This window comes from Vidua chalybeata, chromosome 5 (assembly GCF_026979565.1).
Source record: "Vidua chalybeata isolate OUT-0048 chromosome 5, bVidCha1 merged haplotype, whole genome shotgun sequence".
NCBI lineage: Eukaryota > Metazoa > Chordata > Aves > Passeriformes > Viduidae > Vidua > Vidua chalybeata.
The window spans coordinates 27455791-27474857 of NC_071534.1; the positions used below are offsets into that span (position 1 = coordinate 27455791).

The 19067-nt window shown below is 37.9% G+C and overlaps 1 protein-coding gene across 3 annotated transcripts in view; it reads right to left on the reverse strand.

The window, feature by feature from the left end:
• Positions 1-19067, reverse strand: part of DGKI (diacylglycerol kinase iota) — a 198664-nt gene that overhangs the window by 49259 nt on the left and 130338 nt on the right. For all 3 annotated transcript variants that reach the window (XM_053943691.1, XM_053943690.1, XM_053943692.1), the window contains 4 exons: positions 16411-16511; positions 6881-6960; positions 5058-5102; positions 1973-2042 (listed from right to left, as the gene is read on the reverse strand). In XM_053943691.1, the coding sequence (XP_053799666.1) occupies positions 1973-2042; positions 5058-5102; positions 6881-6960; positions 16411-16511 (296 nt within the window). The remainder of the gene's footprint in view (positions 1-1972; positions 2043-5057; positions 5103-6880; positions 6961-16410; positions 16512-19067) is intronic.

Sequence of the window (19067 nt, forward strand, 5' to 3'; positions counted from 1 at the left end):
GGCTGGTGAAAAACTCAGCATGAGCCAGCTGGGTGAGCTTTTAGTCCAGAAAGCCAGCCATGTCCTGGGCTTCAGTAAAAAGAAAAGTGGCCAGCAGGTCAAGGGAAAGGATTCTCTGCCTCTGCTCTTGTGAGATCCCGCCTGGAGTGCTGTGTACAGTTCTGCTCCCCCAGCACAAGGAGGACCTGGAAGTGTCAAGCAAGTCCAGAGGAGGGCTGTGAAGTTGATATGGGGACTGGAGCACCTCCCCTACAAAGGCTGAGAAAGTTGGGGCAGTTCAGCCTGGAGAACAGAAGGTTGCATGGAGACCTCAAAGAAACATTCCAGCGTCTGAAGAGGCCTACAGGGAGGCTGAAGATGGACTCTTCATCATGAACTCTGGTGACAGGACAAGGAGTAAGGGGTACAAACTGAAAAAAGGGAAAATTTCAGCTGGATATTAGGAAGAAATAACTGTGAAAGTGGTGAGATAGTTGAACAGATTGCCCAGGGAACTTGTGAATGCCCCAACCCTGGCAGTGTTCAAGGTCAGGCTGGGTAAGGCCTTGAGCAATCTGAACTAGTGAGAAGTGTCCCTGACCATGGCAGGGGGGGTCAGGCCTAGATGATCTTTAAGGTCCCTTCCAACCCTTAACATTCTACAATTTTGCAATATTCATATTGCATTAAATGCTGAATTTAAAGATAAGGCTTAATGAAACAGTAGTCACTGAAAATATTAACTTAAAATAAATATTTTAAAAATGCATAAAATGGATTTCAGCCTTATAAGAAGAACTGATTACATTAAAATATGTGACAGAAAAAGCTGCTTTGTTCCAATGAGAGTATAGCAAGCATATATTGAATTTGATGGGTCGAATGGGATTAATTCAAATTCTGAATCTAAAGAACAGTAATGTGCTTAGGAACTCTTTATAAATCAAATGCTCGGCCACAGATATTGACTCTGAATTAGCAATATGGTCAAGGAAAATTTATGCTACTCATGAAAAACACATGAAAATAGGGGGATTCACTAAATAAAGCAGGTATTATGAATCTTGTCATTGCCAAATAATTTATATTACTAACCCCACAAGTATTTATCATCTACAGTGTGTTTCACCAGATGTGATTTTTTTTGTATCTGCTTTGCATTTATTTGGGTGAGTGAAATCAGGTTCATTCACTCTGCAGTTTTGACACAAGAGTACAGTGATGTAGGATTGTAGGTTTTGGCACTTCACAGGAATATCAAATACTAAAGACAAAAACTGAACACATCTACCCATCCAGCTTTCTCCAAAAACCAAATAGATTCTCACTATGGCTTTTATCAATGTCCCTCATGAGAGACAAGGAATGGTGATTAGAAATTGCCAAGGAGAATTTGGTTTTGTTTTGAGCATTAAAAATTTAAGCCTCCCCATGCTGAAGCTTTTGTAAAAGCAGATGCCATCCATTTCAGCTGCTAATTCCTGTGCTCTGGAGCCTGATGTAAGGCCCAGTTAAGTCACCTGCTTTGACAAAGTCTGGGTCAAGCACAAGTGCAGCTCTCCAGCACAGAGTTACAAGGAAAGGGAGGTACACCTTTCTGTCACCTAAACACTGTAGTGCCTAAAGACTACAGCACCTGCAGAGAAACCAGGGTGAAGAACTCAGCCTTTACCAGCAGCAGTGAATTGCCACAACTGGCTGCACTCTGAGCACAGGCAGTGCACGCGATAAATTCTGCTCATCACAGGAGAGGCACTAATAAACCAAGCTTCTAACCTGCCTCAGGGGAACACCTCTCTGTGGCATGAAAAAGCTACAGCAGGTATTTTGATTGTTAGATGAAGGGCCTGTTTCATTTTTTTAGAGGGGAAAGGGGGACACTCAGCTCCTTTTTTACATGCTCAGTGTAACAAGAAGGAACAGTTACCCCTCTCTAGTAATCCACCCAAAACTATCCTCCAGAAGCAGGCAGCATGAAGGGAGATGCACTTACCATCTAGGAAGCACCATCTAGGAGAGAGCCTCTGAACAGAAAGTACTCTGGGGAAAGAGCTTTCCTGGTCCTGGATAGGGCATGAAAAATATGTTATTTTAAAAACCCAGCAACTGTTTCTTCTCTGAAAAGGACTATTTTCTAGACTTTGACTTTTTCATTTTGCTTTACTTTCATTGCACAATGTACAAAATCGATATAACCCAGGAACCAAATGAAATTGCTGAGGAGGAATTAAGATCTTCCTGAGCTGTATATCAAAGATTCAAACAGGCTATCCCATGTGTTTTTTAGTCTTACTGGAGAGACAAAAGGGATCAAAAGGGATCTAAGAGAGCAGAGGATGATTGTGGCTCTGCTCCATGCTGCCAGTGAATGGTCAGCCAACTTCCTAAATCTGCTGCATATAACATTTAAACACAAACATATTTGCACAGGGAAAAACACAGTAGCGTGGATCTTTGGCACAGACAAATTGTATAGACACAGATTCTATCCTCATTCACATTTTAAGCAGTACAATCAACATATCCATAAATGTTGTCAGTTCATGTTGGCTCAAGATTAAATTTTACTCCTCTTTCAGACAACAGACCACAGAGAGTATATCAAGTCACATGGCAGGAAAATAAAAAGTAAAAACAACAGGGAGGATTTTACTTGATCCCATAAACCTTATTCTCATATAAAGCTTATGGTATCCAGCATTACAGAGATGGAGACAATGACAGCAAAACATCCCATTAAGTGAACTATAACTGTACATGAGGAGCAAATAGCACATCTCAGGGATTTAATAGAATCAGATTTAAAATACAGCTTTGTCTAATATGGGCAAACCAATTTGTGGGATTTTAGGTTTGATTGTATTGCCACTGGAGTGCTTGTCAGAAAATCAAAAATCTCTGAGATCCACTAGGCTTGCTGACACTGTTGTATCTACATGCACAAAGCTTTATGTATCTTAATATTTAGTCCACTCTGGGTCGAATGCAGGGGACTGCAACACAAAGGACAAAAGGAAGAAAACATCCAATGGTGTGTACTAAAATGCAGTTTATAAATAGAGATGAAATTATTAAAATTCATAGAGTACAAAATGCTGAGAAGATGAAGATAGGAACACTGCTGGTAAATGCCAAGTTGAGTCACAAATTGCACATTGTGACATACTCCCTTCAAGACTTCATTATAGTTCAACTACGGAACTAGCTTGCAAAGTTTCAGGCCCACGAGAATATTTTGAAGCATTAAACTCATTAGAGAAACAAAACAGAATGAGAAAACACTTCAGTATACTTTTTCTCATTTGCACCTGGGTTTGCTTATATTTCTGCTGACTGCCTATGTTTTGAACTGCAGAGGAATCACACAAGAAAACTGCATTTATGAGATTTGAAAGTACCCATGACACTTTATTAGTGAGATATGAAGACAATTCCATCAGCTCAAGCACTCTATTCATGCCCTTTATCCCCCTCTTTTTCCCATTTCTGTAATATGTAGAGGCATACCAACAAATATGGAACAAACCTCAAATTAACCTAATGAGACAATTTGCAGAAATGAACCACTGAGGGAAAAAAAAAACAAAACAAAACAAAAACAAGAATACTAGACAAATAAATGCTGAAGACAAAACACAGAGAGGGTGCATTTCAAATGTGACATCATAAAAAATGAATAGTATGTTAGGGATTTCACACTGCTGTGCACTAGAGAAGATGGGTAGGCAACTAATTTATATACTGCTGCAACTGCAGAGGTTAGAGCCAAGTATGGAGCTGATTTCTGACATTTCATACTCTCTTGTACATCTCCCCATATACACAGATTTTGTTCTTCATTTTACCTCAGGCAGTTTCCTACACATGGAGCAGTCAGCAGCTACTTAGGTTAATTCATAATGAGTGGAACAGAATCATACATGCTGGTTTATTAGTCAATTTTCTAGACACTAACACTGTTCTAAAACCTAGTTCCAGGGCAATGATTGATGGAAATGTCAAAAATATGAAGTTAGCATTGGATAGGGAAACAAAGAAACAAACCATCAACTGATATAAAGAAGGGCAAGTCCAGGAAAACATGCCAAATTGCATTTTCTTATAGCGTCTGCAGTCAGTGCATCTACAGGCATTCTCGTGAAACTGGAATTCTGCATCCCCTGAGTAATCATTAGCCCCAAAGAAATTATCTGCAATTTCACCACAATTGGTTCCTGTAGGTTGGGTCTCTTTATGCTTTCTCAGTGAACTCATTCCTGCTGATCCAACAAGACCTGCATTGTTATTTCTAGGAAGATGCTATCAGCACCATGCAAACTTGTCCTGTGATCCTAAGCATGTCAACTGACCATGGTTTGTGCCAAGTCTCCAAGCTAATATCAAATCATTTCAGGAGTCAGTAGAGTTAGTCTCACTAGTTTACTTCCAATTTAAGCACTCTACAATGAATTGTTTTACTGAGAGAAATATGCACTCTCAAATGATACTTTCAACTGAAAAGTTCTGTATTGCATAAATTGTAGAATAAAGTAGTAAAACACAATGAGACCAATTTTAAGAACTATCCACCTAAACTAAAACCTATTTATCTTATGCAGAAAACACATATGTGCTTAGGATGGACTAAAAGTTATCCTGAAGATTATGTAAAGTAAAGGCAGATGGCTGTCCTGTACAGAATTATTAAGAGGCCGGGCCTGCTAAAACACCTTTTTTTTCCCCTCAGTGATAGACTTTATTACAACAGCTATGCAATACAACATGTCTTTGTTCAGTTTCTCAGAGAGAGAAACAATTTTACTTTTGTCATTTGTCTTACAGGACACATTTTCTCATTCACTTCAATATTGAAAATACTGCTATTGCAATGCCACTAGCATCATCAAACTTTGTTAATTTTAAAGGTGATTCCACAAAACTTTTCCAAGACAAAGCAGAACTAGCTTCCAGTATTTAAGGGTAAATCAGATAATCAGATAATTAGAAATTAATCTAACATATGGGTTCAAATGCAAAGAGTGTCATTCCCATTTTTAAGCCTCTTTCTGTTCTGATACTAAAAGGAAAGTTTATCTTACCTGGTAATGAACTCTCTGTGTAGTAGAGGTTACTGACTGTAGGTCCTAGCAGGAGAGTGAAAGAAATGGCAGTGATGAAAAAGATTAAAGCAACAACAAAAGCTGTTTGTAGTTCTACTGTCTGAAGTGGTTGGGCAAACACAAATCATTTTGCAAATATTTTTCACTAGTTTTAAGCATATGAAGCAAACTCCACAGAAAAGTCAAGGAAAGCTCAGTTTAGATTTGTATGCATTTGACCTAAAAAAATCGTTTCAAAAAGAGATCACACTAATGTATCTTTATCAGGTTAAAAAATCTATTTGTCCCAAGAGAACTATCTAAATTTACAATATCAGCAACAAAATTAATGAAAATATGCCAAAAATCTTTAAGACACTTTTGCAAATATTTCTGAGTGATTAATGCACTAAAGAAAATCACTGACAGTTCTCTCTATTTTAAGACAACCTCACTCCAAGAAGGTCATATCAGAATGATCCTGACATTTAACAGGGTTCAGGCATCTCATTTATTTTAATAGGGATTTTGTCAAATAGTTACAGCACATGACATAGTCTACTAAAGAGCCTGGCCTGCAGATCATTGCCCTCCAGCAACATTCAAATTGGCAGAGCTCAGCAAACCTTGGCATCTATTCACAGCAAATGGGACCGAGCTGAACCAAGCACACATGCAAAAATTAGTACAAGCACTGCAAAATGTTGGAGAAACACAGTTCCTCCACAACCACTATGGATAATTCAACCAGAATATCTAGCTGTGCTTCCTTCAGGGGTTGTACCTAAAACTGCCTGAACTCAGTGTGAGATCACATTTCTAATCTGATGAGACCATCATCATTATTATTTCACTGTAATTTTCTGTACTGCATACTTCAAATATGCACCACCTTACAATATGAATTTATGTCTGATAATAATAGCCATACCAGTCTGATAATAAAAGTCTGAAGTGAGATACTAAGTTTCATAGTCAGACTGCAAGTGTGGAGTCTCAAAATCTATTGGAAGTCAATGGCTCCCAAAGAGTTCAATGGAAGGGATGAGCTTCATAGTTCCTACATAAACTAGACCAACAATTTATAAATTCTTATAAATGTCCATATATATATATATTGTTTATAAATGTAATGTCATCAGACTTGTAAATGTTATTGACAGCTATCACTAAGAGATTGAAAAAAAAACAGAGTCAATACATAAATGAAAATCCATTCATTTTATCACTAAAGTTCACATTTAAAATTATTCGGGTAATGACGCATTTGGAGTCTGCATTTTCCAGAGTGTATTGCAGTATGAACTCTCATGAGACAAGGTGTTCAAGAATAAGAGCAAAACTATTGTTAGCTTCATGAACACCCATTTCTGTGTCTTGAAAATATCTAGTTGATATTTGTTGTGTTTAGTGGCCTCTCATATTACTCCATTATTAGAGAATGGTATTTGCATAATTAGACCCACTCAAATGCCACAGTGTTTATCCTTGCATAACACACTTTCTAATCCATAATTTATGTAATTTCAACAAGGTATATGCAAAGTCCTAGTATTCCTTTATAAATCAAGGAGAAGTAAATACACCCATCCACTTCAATTCTGTTATCATTTAAAAGGAATCAGTATTATTTTTAATTTCCTGTTTAAGGACTATTTTTCAGTCCTTTTATTATCATATCTTAATTCTAGAATTTTGGTTTAAATAGGCAAATTGCAAAACTCTTGAAATGTGGCTGTTGCAATTATTAGACCCCTGCACTCAGAACAGAAAGAAGCATAAAATAGGTTTGTGAATGACACCTGAATTCACAGAAGCCTCACCTCTTGCAGACGGTCGATGTACATACGACAAGTCTCCAAGTCACAATCTCCTCGTACAACTATGATCCCTAGGGGAATGGCTGAAAAAGTCAAAAACAAAGAAAAACCTCTTTAAATGAAGTCTCTTGAACTGTAACAGACTTGCAATGGTTTCTGATTTTTTTTCATATCCTCATATCCTCTCCGCTATCTAAACCTTAACAGTTACGTAAAAGCAAGAGCATATTATTCATCATCAGTTTCACCCATTTATAATTATCAAATATTTTGTTTTCAACCACCTTTCATGGTTTCATGAAATAAGCTAAAATATATTCAGTTAAATTGAGTACTTCATTTTCAGATCTGAACATCAAATATTATCTGTAAAACAAAGGAACACACCCCAGAACAAGAGTTATGGGAGGCACCCTTGTATCTTGAAATAAGAGTGATATTTCATTCTCAGAACTCAAAGTCTACAGGTTTAAAGCAATGGAAATCACAGCCTGATTTCAGGGAAAACTATCCAACACCAGATTATTTTTATCTAAGGCTGCTTTTAAATCAAAACAGATATTATTCAATTTACACGCAGAATCGACACATTTCCATATTTAGTCAGACAGAAAAAAAAAAAAAAAAAAAGCTTGCAAAAATAGAGCAAAAACTTTCAAGTTAGGGCAAAATTTTTAATAACAGGAGATTGAGGTTTCCACATTCATTCTGTTCTTGCCATCAAAAAGAGTCCAAAACAAAATCACAAAAAGAAAAATAAATAATAAAGAATACAATAAAAGAGAAAAAAGTGAGCCCACAAGAAAGGTTCCAAGAGCGCTACCTACTAAGATCTCATTAAATAAAAAGAAAACAAGTGAAAACTCTTGAGTACCTGATTTTGTGAAAGTGAATCACTGAATTAAGTTATTTTTTTTCCCTGAAGTGTCTTAATCAAATAATGGCAAAAAGATTTATGGGAGCAGCGGGAAATATATTTAAATCCTCACATGAAATATTCCAGAAGCAGAACAGAATATCAACTCATAAACAATTTTGATAACTGGATAATGAGCAGCAACATAAAATCACCAAGGTTTCTGAGATAAACAGAAAACACAACTGTGCTGCAACCCTTCCTACTGTTGAAAAGAAGTTGATTAAGTGGGAGAGATGTATTTAAATACTTACAAATTCTTCATTCTGATAAGAAAATAAGACAGTGCTAAAAGATATTGGGGAAGAGAGCTCCTATTTTTCTGGTCCACCAAAGCCTGAAGCACAAAGAGGAGCTCAGTGGTTTGCAGGGAGAAGAGCTGGGGAGCTCCTACTGCAGTCAAGGTCACTGTGGACCTCAGAGGCCAGCACGGGGCTCAGCAATGCTGCCAGAATTGTGTTTGGAAAGCAAATTGAACAGCAGAAGAGCTACAGACCCAGGAAAGCAGGAGGCAGGGAAAAAATGCTAGGGCGAGAACAGGAACATAAACAAGGAATAGGCAGGAAGGAAGAGGTCACACATCTCCTGAAAGAGCACTGACATCTAATAGTGATGACAGTCCCCCTGCACATTTTCAGAAGGGCCAGGTAGAAACAGTGCTCATGGAGACCTGAGATTTTTTCACTACAGAACAGAGACTGAGGCACAAGTGAGTGGAAGGAGAGTCAGAAACAGCTTCAAACACTCCAGTGCTCTGGGTTACAGACTGATTTTCTTTGCCTAGGGTTTATTATTGATTAACCTGTTTTGGCAGGAGCCCCTTAAGCTCTTTGCAGAGACTTCTTAATGGCTATCTAGATTCAATTGAACAGATCCCTTTGCAGCCCTACTGAAAGAAGCATTTGTTAAATTCATTTATAGCACTAAAAGCTGAATTGTAGCAGACATGGCTACACCTCCAACAGCTACAGAGCACTAGACAGTTACAGCACTGGCTCACAGACTGTCACCACAGACTTTTTTCTCTCTTCTATACACTTAATGGGGACTAAAGCTTTGACCTGACAAAACAACACAGATAACAGAATTGGAATCCTTAACTATCACCATTCCTGACAAACCAAAGAGAAGGACCTTAAGACATTTGTAATTCTAAAGAAATCCACAAAAATATCTAAAAAGAAAAAACTAGCATGCAATAGATATTTTAATGGTGATACTTTGTGAGTCTCATCTAATGATTGAAGAAGTACTGATTCACAGCTTTAATTAAATTATGTGATACTGGTTCTTAGTGATCAAAGAACAGTTCTGAAACTCTGGGCTGTGCGACTTTGCCCTTCAAAAGAAAAGTGCTGCCCTAACTGTTTGGAAATCATGAATTAGCATGATCTATGGCTTTTGGGGTCAATAGCTAGCTAAGGTGTAATGTGTGAGGTGGGTCTCAAGTGGTCCCATTCCATATGGTTCCTAGCCTTTGAAAAGCCTTTAAAGTCATTACTGGGTAACACTATAGTTTATGCTAAAATGTTGCTTCCCAGTTTATGTTGTTGTTGTTTGTTTGTTGCTTGATTGGTTCCTTTTGCAAGACTCATTTGGCTTACAGCAAGGAAAACGTTCACAGCCCTGATTTTTATCATAAACCACAACAAGCAATCAAAATGCACCACACAGTCAAGACTTACAAAGTGCTTCACAATAGTTGCTGTTCTAAAACAAAAGCAAATGCTTAGTGATTGATAATGGGATAGAAACTCTGGGGTTGCTGCTCATTCTACAAATGGTGCAATACCATGCAATAGAAGCAAAATTAGTTAATTTCTGATAAATCAGTTAAAGGTCAAGTCAACATACATAGCAAACAGTGATATTGTGGGCACTTTCATCCAGGACTAAAGGAGCCTCTGCATTTGCTGTGTGGATGAGGATGTGGACAGAACTGTGCTGTGGGGCTCAGGGATTACTGGATATGCCAGGAGAGAGGTGGGAGTGCAAACACTCACATTAAGAGCACGGGCACTACAAAACAACTTTCCATGTACCCACACACTGTCCACTCCTGTGAATATATGGATAAATCCACACATGTGACTATGCCAAAAATAAGGGATAGTCTCAGATCATGAGCCAAGCCACAGCACTCAAGTGCCAGATATTTTTCTCCTGAGGTGCCTGCACTTCTGGCTGCTTGCATGCATCTCCCAGTTCCTTTATGCTCCCTGGATGATGAAAAAGGATTTTGTCCAGGCAGTTGTGATGGGCAGCAGTGCAAGAACACCAGGAAATGAGATAGGCAGACAGTTGCTTCATAATCTGAACCAGTGCTGCAGAAAGACTTTTGTTCCTAGCAACACCAACCAAAACCAAGGATCAGCAGGAGGAAGGTTAGGCAGATGCGGCAGTATGGCCAGCCTGGTGCTCTAATTAACTGCAAAATTAGGAGTGATTTTCTAAGTCCTCATGAAATTAGCTATGGAATTTATAAACAACAAACAAATCTTCCACCCATATTAAGTACCCATTATGCTAAATACCTAGAGCTAGTGAACTCTTTAATAGTATTGAGGACACAAATGAAGGAAGCCCAAGCATACTTATATATATATATATATATATTATAAAATTCAATTAACTTACCTGTTTATTGTTATGAAAGGATTCAATTTGTGATCTTAATACCATGATTAACCCACTCAAATCCCAAAAAAAAAAACCAGCTTTGAGAGAGAACTTTACAGTAGATGTGAATGCCAGGAAAACTCATTCTGATTCTGACATACCTTGGGGGACTGGGGAGATTACACATTGGACTGTAAATGTTTAATGGAACAAATAAAGGATCCTCACTACTGAATATGTCATAAGAAAGCCATTTTCCCGAAGGGCTTCCACTGATATTAAGAATATGACGGACCAAGCAAATACATGGTAGAGAATTATAAAATATTCAGGCATTTATGTTAAGAGGTTTGGCTTTCACCAGTATGGTTTTAATAAAACTGAGTTTGTACAAAAGGATTTTCTTACCACACAAATCTAAGTCATGTGTCTCTTCAGATCCCTTCTGCCTATTATACTGAGAAAACTCAATTCTCCCTAGGTTTATTGGCTACTAGGTTTTTTTAGCTCACTCGCAAAATCCTCACATATAAGGAGGTAAAACAGTGGGGGGAGGTAAAACAGTTTAATATCAGATTAAACATTTTAAGCATTTTCAAACATGTTTGAAAAGTCAGGCATCCTCTCCAGTCTCTCAGTGATTTTTCCAATATCCTGCCAAAAGGGAAGAAGCTGCCCAAGTCAAAGAGAGAAACAGTGCCAAACACCACACAAAAAGCAACAGATTATAAAAAAAATTTTGAAGGGCTGGGAATTGAAGCTGGCTGGGAATGGATATTGGGACTAAGAGCTGACAGCAGAGATCTGGACAAACAATGAATAAAGTATTTAGGGTAAAGAGAAAGAGCAGGAATCTGCACTGTGAGGTCTGCAGAGAGAGACTAAGGCAGGAAGGATGTGTGTGGGATAAGTTATCCAAAGGGGACAGCCAGGACTGAAAAAGTAAGAGGAAATCAAATCAGAAAAGCACTGAGGAAACATGCAAGTAGAATATGGACAGAACAATCTCACAGAAAAGCCTACACGAGAAAGGCAAATTACAGTGTGATTTCCTGGAAAGTTTAAAAAGGAACTTAATATTCTTGCTTCTCCCCACTTCCCTAAGGTAAATATAAATTTTTTTATAAATTTATAAATTTTATATAAATATAAATTTTATAAATATAAATGCCCATCTCTTCTAGTTTAAAGAAGATGACAAACTTAACACATTACAATTTCCCACCAGCTCAAAAGGCAGAGGACTGCACTGAATATGCCCTGTGAGGTGTCAAGACAAGGTAGATTTAGATTAGATAATAGGAAGAAATTCTCTACAATGAGAGTGGCAAGACACTGGAATGGGTAGCCCAGATAAGTGGTAGATGTCCCCATCCCTGGGAGAGTTCAAGGTCAGGAACTCTGAGCAGCCTGCTCTAGTGGAAGAGGTCCCTGACCAGGACAGTGGGTTGGAACTAGATGATTTTAAAAAATCCCTTCCCACTCAAATCATTCTATGATTCTGTAACCTCATGATATGAAATATCAATGGCTTGGGTTTACTCCTTCCCCCAGCCTCGGACAATAACAATTTCCAATATTTAACTCACTACTGACTTTTAATCCTCTTGCGCTCACTTTACTGGGAGGCTTTAAGCAATCCATTCAACCCCTCTCAGTTTCAGGTCTTATGAAATCATCATGATGAAGAAATGCCTAAATTAGCTAATGTGTACAAAACACGTATTGACAAAACAAAGTTGTTAGAGCAAGGCACTGACTTCTAAGCAGAGTGAAGGTAATGTTGTAATTTATGGAGCTTCTACCATATGCCCAAAGAAATCCCCTGACAAATACATGCCCATTGGTGTATCCTTTACAGGATGAAAGAGAAGGTTTGTAGTTGTGCAACCTGCCTCAACTAAATCCATCCAGCTCAAAATTGCTTTCCAATATAAGCACATTTCTTTTGTGGCTCATCAGGAAGTCTGCTCCCTGCTGACTTTTATATTACACATTCAGGATATAAATACCAAGTCCTAAGTGTTGGGAGTTTCTTACTTAGCTAGTTCAAAATCACATAAGCTAGTCTCCAAATTAGCCTCACCTGTGACATACCTAAGTTTTAAAGAGTCATAATGCCTTTCATAGATCAAGTGCATTTCTGGTATGAGGAAGCTATAGTATCACTGTACATGTACACATCACAATGACTCACAATCTTGTCACTCTGTGTACACCCATGTATCTGATAAGAACTCCTAGGATGACCCCAAAACCCTCAGGTAACCCACAGATACTAGAGGCACACACATTATAGACATTTAGCTACAGATAATCAAAGAGACAAGAATTCAAGGTTAAGATCCCATCCTGTTACAGCATCATGCACACACACAGAGCAAGGAGGCTGCACAGAAAAGGATTGTTAGGTTACAGACAGTCCAATCATTAAACACACAGAACTAAATTTTCTCTTAAAATTTCTTTTTAGTCTAGTGTGCTATTTTATTCTAGAGGATATAAGGAGCAGCTGCCTCTGTGTAAAAGAAAGTATGGGACACCCACAGCTGATACAGCTCTGGAGTTATTTCTGATACTGTTATCACTGCAACTGGTTATGATTCCGCCCTAGTCTTAGTGGCACTGAGGAAGCTAAGATTATTCTCTATGGCTAGGGCACACACAGGGCAGTAAGGGTTGACATACCCTATTAAAAATCCCACCACTGTTTAGTTACTGCTTATGGTGAGTTATTTCACGGATATGTTTTTATGGTGTAAATCTGGAATGGTGTTGCTAGGAACAACTAAGAAGCACTGAAGATCACTAGGTCACTAGCTAGCTTATGTTTGGTTTGTTTGTTGCTTTTTTTTTAACATAATTCGTTTCTGCATATGCCTCCCTTGTCAGGAAATTCTTAGTTATATTAGAAAGGAGAAAATAGGGTGTCACACAGGAAGATTTTGCTGTCTTAAAAACAACTCAGATGTTCACCCACAGTGCTGCTTTGGCTCACACTTTCCCGCTATAACAGGAAGCCAGAGAGAGTGCACACAAGACAAGCAAGCAGCAGTGGCAGAAATAAATTCTGTCCACCTAGAAACATCAGTCCACCTCACTTCTTGAGTAAGATAATCTTGGTTGTGGTCATTGTAATGGCACAACTCTCATATTGTCCAGAGATGGTGAAGTTTGTGACTAAAGTGCCAAGTGTTTAGGACATGAATAAGGAGGTATTAAAAAAGACAACTACATTTGCAGTGAAGAATATTACAACATAACTAAAATGCCAACATATATCCCTTTCTTAAAATGTTGCATCAAAGCATTCATCCCTCCTCACTGAAGGATCAATAAGCACCCTCTGTACCATCATTAATCATCCCACACACAATACTGAGATGCTGACAGGAGAAAAGAAGGAGCAAGGGGAGGGAAGAAAGGGACAATTCAGAAACAGCATCTGGGTTAAATGCCAGCTGCATTGTCAAGAAAAGTAGAAAACAACAGAAGGAGAATGAGCTAAGGACAGTCATGCCCTTCAAAGGAAAAAATTACATTCTTTAATTGTTCTGGAGGCTCTCAAAATGAGGTGTCTACCTCCAGCAGAGTGAAGATTAATCTTCATGGAACAGTTTGTATGATGAGCTCCTCTATGTCAGGAAGGCATTCTTGGGTGAAATAGTTGATAGATTCAAATCAATATTTCAAACAAACAAGGGGAAATAATGTATTTACTGTGAGTTAAAATGATCCAGATTATTACAGTGAGGTCAGAGCTTTCAAAACTGTATTATGGAGACATGTAACAGGCAAAATCCATAACAGATTCTTTGCTATTTTTCCTTCACGGGTAACTCCTTATTAACTGGCTTCCTTTTCCTGTTCAGATTGCTGTGAGATTCTGCTTTGCTCTTAAATTATTTAGGGGGTCAAAGTGTTTTTAATCCTTGTGGATGGAGAATGGATATTAAGTATAGCATTCTGGATTCAATTGTAGGTATTCTGCCAAAACCTGAACAAGTACATAAACTCGGTTGCCTGGCAGCATCTAGTGAGACATCCACACACACAAGAGTTACAGTCCTGCTGAAGGAAACCAGCACCTCTTCAGTAACAATTCCCCAGTAAAAGAGGCATTTCAAGTTATATAACCAGAGAAGCAGGCTTGTGACCACCAGTATATAGTGCAAGTTACATGCCCTCTCACAGGACATTCCTACTGCAAAGGCTAAGGTGAAGTATCTTTTCTGGTCTCTTTTAGGATAATGGGGATATTTACTTTCTCATATTCTTACAGTAGGTAACAACAGTCATGCACAAGCACTACCGGGACAGTTAAAAGAGGACTGATAGGAAAAACAACTCAGTGAAAAATATCTGGGGAGAACAGTCCAGTCCAACTGTGTTATATTATCATGGTGGACATGCATTAACTTCAAAGATACAAAAGGGTTTTATTACAAATGACCCACCAAAAGCAATTATTTTAACTCTTGATGAACAAACATCTGTTTTTTGAATGATAACCTCTTAAGCACACTCCTAGTAAGTGATCAAATCCACACGAAATCTAAAACCAAGATGTTAGATCAGTTGCTGGCATTTTCTTATAATGTTACCATTATGAATTTTGGCAGGTGACAAATAACATAAATACACAATTACCACTGCAGTGACAATTGTGTAAGTTGCATATTTTGTGTCAGAACATGTAATGGCTCCTAAGAACAAAATACATGCTAACTACAGACACAGAAAATTTTCATCCATACTCAGTATGGATGAGTATAGCTCTCCTCAGATGGGAAACCCTCAAATGAACCAAGTTGTTTCTGACAGTGTTGGGAAGTTGTGTGTTCAGTGTGGCCTGAAATCTACTCAATATTAAACTCTCAATTTAAACTTGAAGCAAGTTCTCCCCCAGTGAGGAATAATCCTGATCCTGTTAAAATTCTTCTCAGTCCAGTGAAGAAGGCTTTGATTGCTTTAAATATGACCAAAATCCACTAACTTCAGTTAAGGTTGTCAAGACCTATATTAAAATTTAAGCTGTTTCAATTCTTTTGCTGTAAGGAGAGATGGTAGATTGAGGAGGGGTGGGACTGGAAGAGTGAAATGGGAACAGTTTAACCATCCTCCAACAATAAGATAAGCAAACCAATTAAAAGGATTGTCATCCTGTAATTACCAGAGCACTCTGTACTGCAGAGGGAACTGAAGCTCTGTTGCACAACAAACACTCATGCTTGTAATTTCATATGAATAATGAGCCAGATGCATAACAAGACTATTAAATTGTTATCACAAGCAGCCCTGTCCCTCATTGATTAATGGCTCTGTGTGTCACCAAGGAAAGGAATTCCATTTTTAAGTTCAGATTGTCATCATCGATGTTGCCAAAGCAACCACTGTCTGCTTTTGACTTACCCCTAAACACAGCAATTAAACCATTACATGAGGAAACAAAGCAGTGATTATTCTGAAATGGAAAACTGAAGGCTGGTAAAGAATAAGAGTGTGGGCAACCTAGATTTGTTCCCCAAGATAAATGTACATGTGCAAGAACCATGTTCCAGGTCAGTGCACATTCTCAATATCAAATATATCATGGTCTCCCACTCAGTTTGAAATCTGATGCTAATCATAAAATCTGGTACCCTTTCATATACTAGAAACCCAGAAGAACCAACAGAAAGACATGAATAAAAAATACTCAGTGTGAAAAACTTATTTTACAGTAAATATAATCAGAGGGCAGAAACACAGTTAAATAAGAAAGCAGGTGGAATCTCTATACATGATCTTTATGGAGGATATTATATAGAGAGAACACATTTGTACATATGCACATATAGATGAGCACACTCTTTACATTACTCATCCAAAAATGTATGCTTGACTGTGTTTGGGGGTTTTTGTTATTATTTTTGGGGTAGGGGTTGTTTTGGTCAATGTAAGATTTGTACAGAATGTTCTACCAAAAGCAGCTACAATCTGGCTTCTTCCAACTTACAAGCTTCCCGGAGCTTTTCCTTGTCGTAATGCAGCCCCTCGTATTCTTGTAAATTAATCCTGTTCACTCTGATCCGCAGACGATCTGGGATGGAATGAGGGCTGCAAGAAAAGAAGAAAGCTTCTTAGACAAAGTGTTCCCTGGAAGAGCAAAGGAAAACAGGATATGAAGGGATTTCAATCTTCCCTGAAAGAAGAAAATGAACAAGCCTCTTTTAAAGTCCCCACAGGCCTATTCCTGCATTTTAAAATTATGACTTTCTACTGCACAACAGCATAGACATTACACCTTAAAAAATAAGATCAAGAATCCCATTTGCTGTTTTCGTGACCTGAAACTGCAAAGGTTTTTTCTGAGTTCTTACACCCCTGTGTAGCTATCCTGCCCTTCTCCAGTTTGGCTTTGTGTAGATTCCCAGAACCCTACCACAGCCAGTAGACTGATCTGCCCACCTGAATTTCAAGACACAGAGAGATGCTTCTTGGGAAGTATCTCAGAACAACCTCTGCTCACGAGAGCATCTACACCACATTACTGAAGGATCCTGATCCAGCATCTCAGGTCTGAGAAACAGTCAACAAAAATGGGGCTAAGAACCAGATTTTGAAAGTTGCGAGTCTAATACTGTGAACCCAGGAAGACCTTTAAAAGCAAGTAACAGTATGGCAACCTCACTTTTACAGATTTTAGTCTGATTTAGATACCTCAACTATTGATGATTTTGAAAGACTCAATAGGTCAGTATCTAGAAATTTAGTGTTCGTATACTTAATATGAAATATCCATATAAATATGAATAGAAATTTGTCCAGAAAAGCTTTCTTTTTCATTTCACACTAGTTTCTACCTTAACATAATCTATTATTTGTTTTTCTAAGCTTAGCTAGATTGTATGCAAATTAATTTAGCCACACTTGTATCTTCCACTTTTAAAGAAAGACAATCTGTGTGTGATAATGCACGTAGCAAATGTCTGTCCTATAGGAACTCAGTCCCATGTCATTTAAAAGTAGATTACTCATTCTGTGCTTTTACCAAAAGACTGTCTATATTTTCTGTTTTAATCTTGTTACTACCAGGACTCTGTCTACAGTAATATTGACTAATTTTATATATATATATATTTTACACACTGCCTTTTCAAAGTCATAATGCTGTGTACTATCATAAATATACAGTTTTGCTTCCTTCTTTGTCTCAGTTTTCAACTATTTGATCTATAGCATTTGCACTACTAGTGAAGGACAAGGCACATCTCACAAATGTTACCTGTGTTATCGCATTTCTAAACACCAGTCCAAATGTGAATTTCCTTCACTAATGTCATCAATTAATCAGTGGTAGAGTTATGTCCTATCACAATGGGCCTCATTTCAAACTCATTATCACAATGAATAATCTGGGTATCTCATGAAAGCAGGAGAGGTAAGACAGGGAAACAGGATGACCTCACACCAACATCTGCCAAACCATGGCTGATTGCCTCTCTTCCAACCTACCTGGAGAACAGGATGGTGTTTGGACACCAAGGGGAGAGAAAAGACAACACTGACTTCTGTAGATTTTCTGACTTACTACCTAATACCACGTAAGGAAGAAAAACAAATGTTATTTCTTAGCTTGAAGCCGATGGCAATCTACTGCATGCACAGTATCACCTTCTGAGTCAGATTAGTCCTTTCACCTGAAAAGAAGTGAACAAGTTTTTTTCTTTGCTTGGAGCTGAAGGAAGAAAAATATCTAAAATGAAGAGCAAATCTAGAATATATTTTTTCTTCCAAGAACGACACACACGCTCTACAAAATTCTCTTTTATTTAGAAAATGTTTAGGAGGACACTTCCCATGCTTTTGCAAAAAATATAATTTTTTATCTATAGGTGCACTGTCTATCTCTGACTTTGCTTCTGCAGGAACAACAAGCACGCCATCTAAAGTGTGATGTATTTTCTGAGGAGAAATAGGAGCAGGTCCAGTGTAGAAGGGCAATCAACTGGCAAGTACCAGAGCTTGGTATTCTGTTCTGCCCTCCTCTCACACAATTTTTATAAAGACAGGCTAAAACCACTACATAAACAGGTTGTGTGCTAAAACATAAAACTGGAGAGAAACAGAACTTGGTCTCTTGTCTATTTGAAAAGTTTAGCTATCTTAGTGAAAAAAAAAATGTAACCTGGAAACAGTAACTTTCTATAGAAAATAAACTATTACCAGAAATAACAATGCCAGGACTTCCTTTCTACAGGGCAGAAATTTATACACTTAGGCAGCTCCAGTCACAAGTAGATATTCATAACACAAATAAACAAATCTACACGTTCCTAAAAACATGTGTGTATTGACACATACACAAAAGAGACATTTATTCAGTAACTGAAGCTTGATGGTTTTGTTCATCAGTTCTTTGCAAACACCCTTTGTTCTCTTATAATAGTCATTGGCTGGCACATCGTGCCATTAAATTTTATTACCTATTCAAAATAAATTTGATTCTAAAACTCACTATTTGAATATTCATTTCTTATGCTATCAGACTAGCAATTGACACCAGGGTATATTGTCCTCATCAGTCAAACTAATTAACTCATTCATTCACAAAACTATTTAGTGCAGCTGAGCAGAATACTTCCACTACTGTGTAGTGGAATGTATAATAGT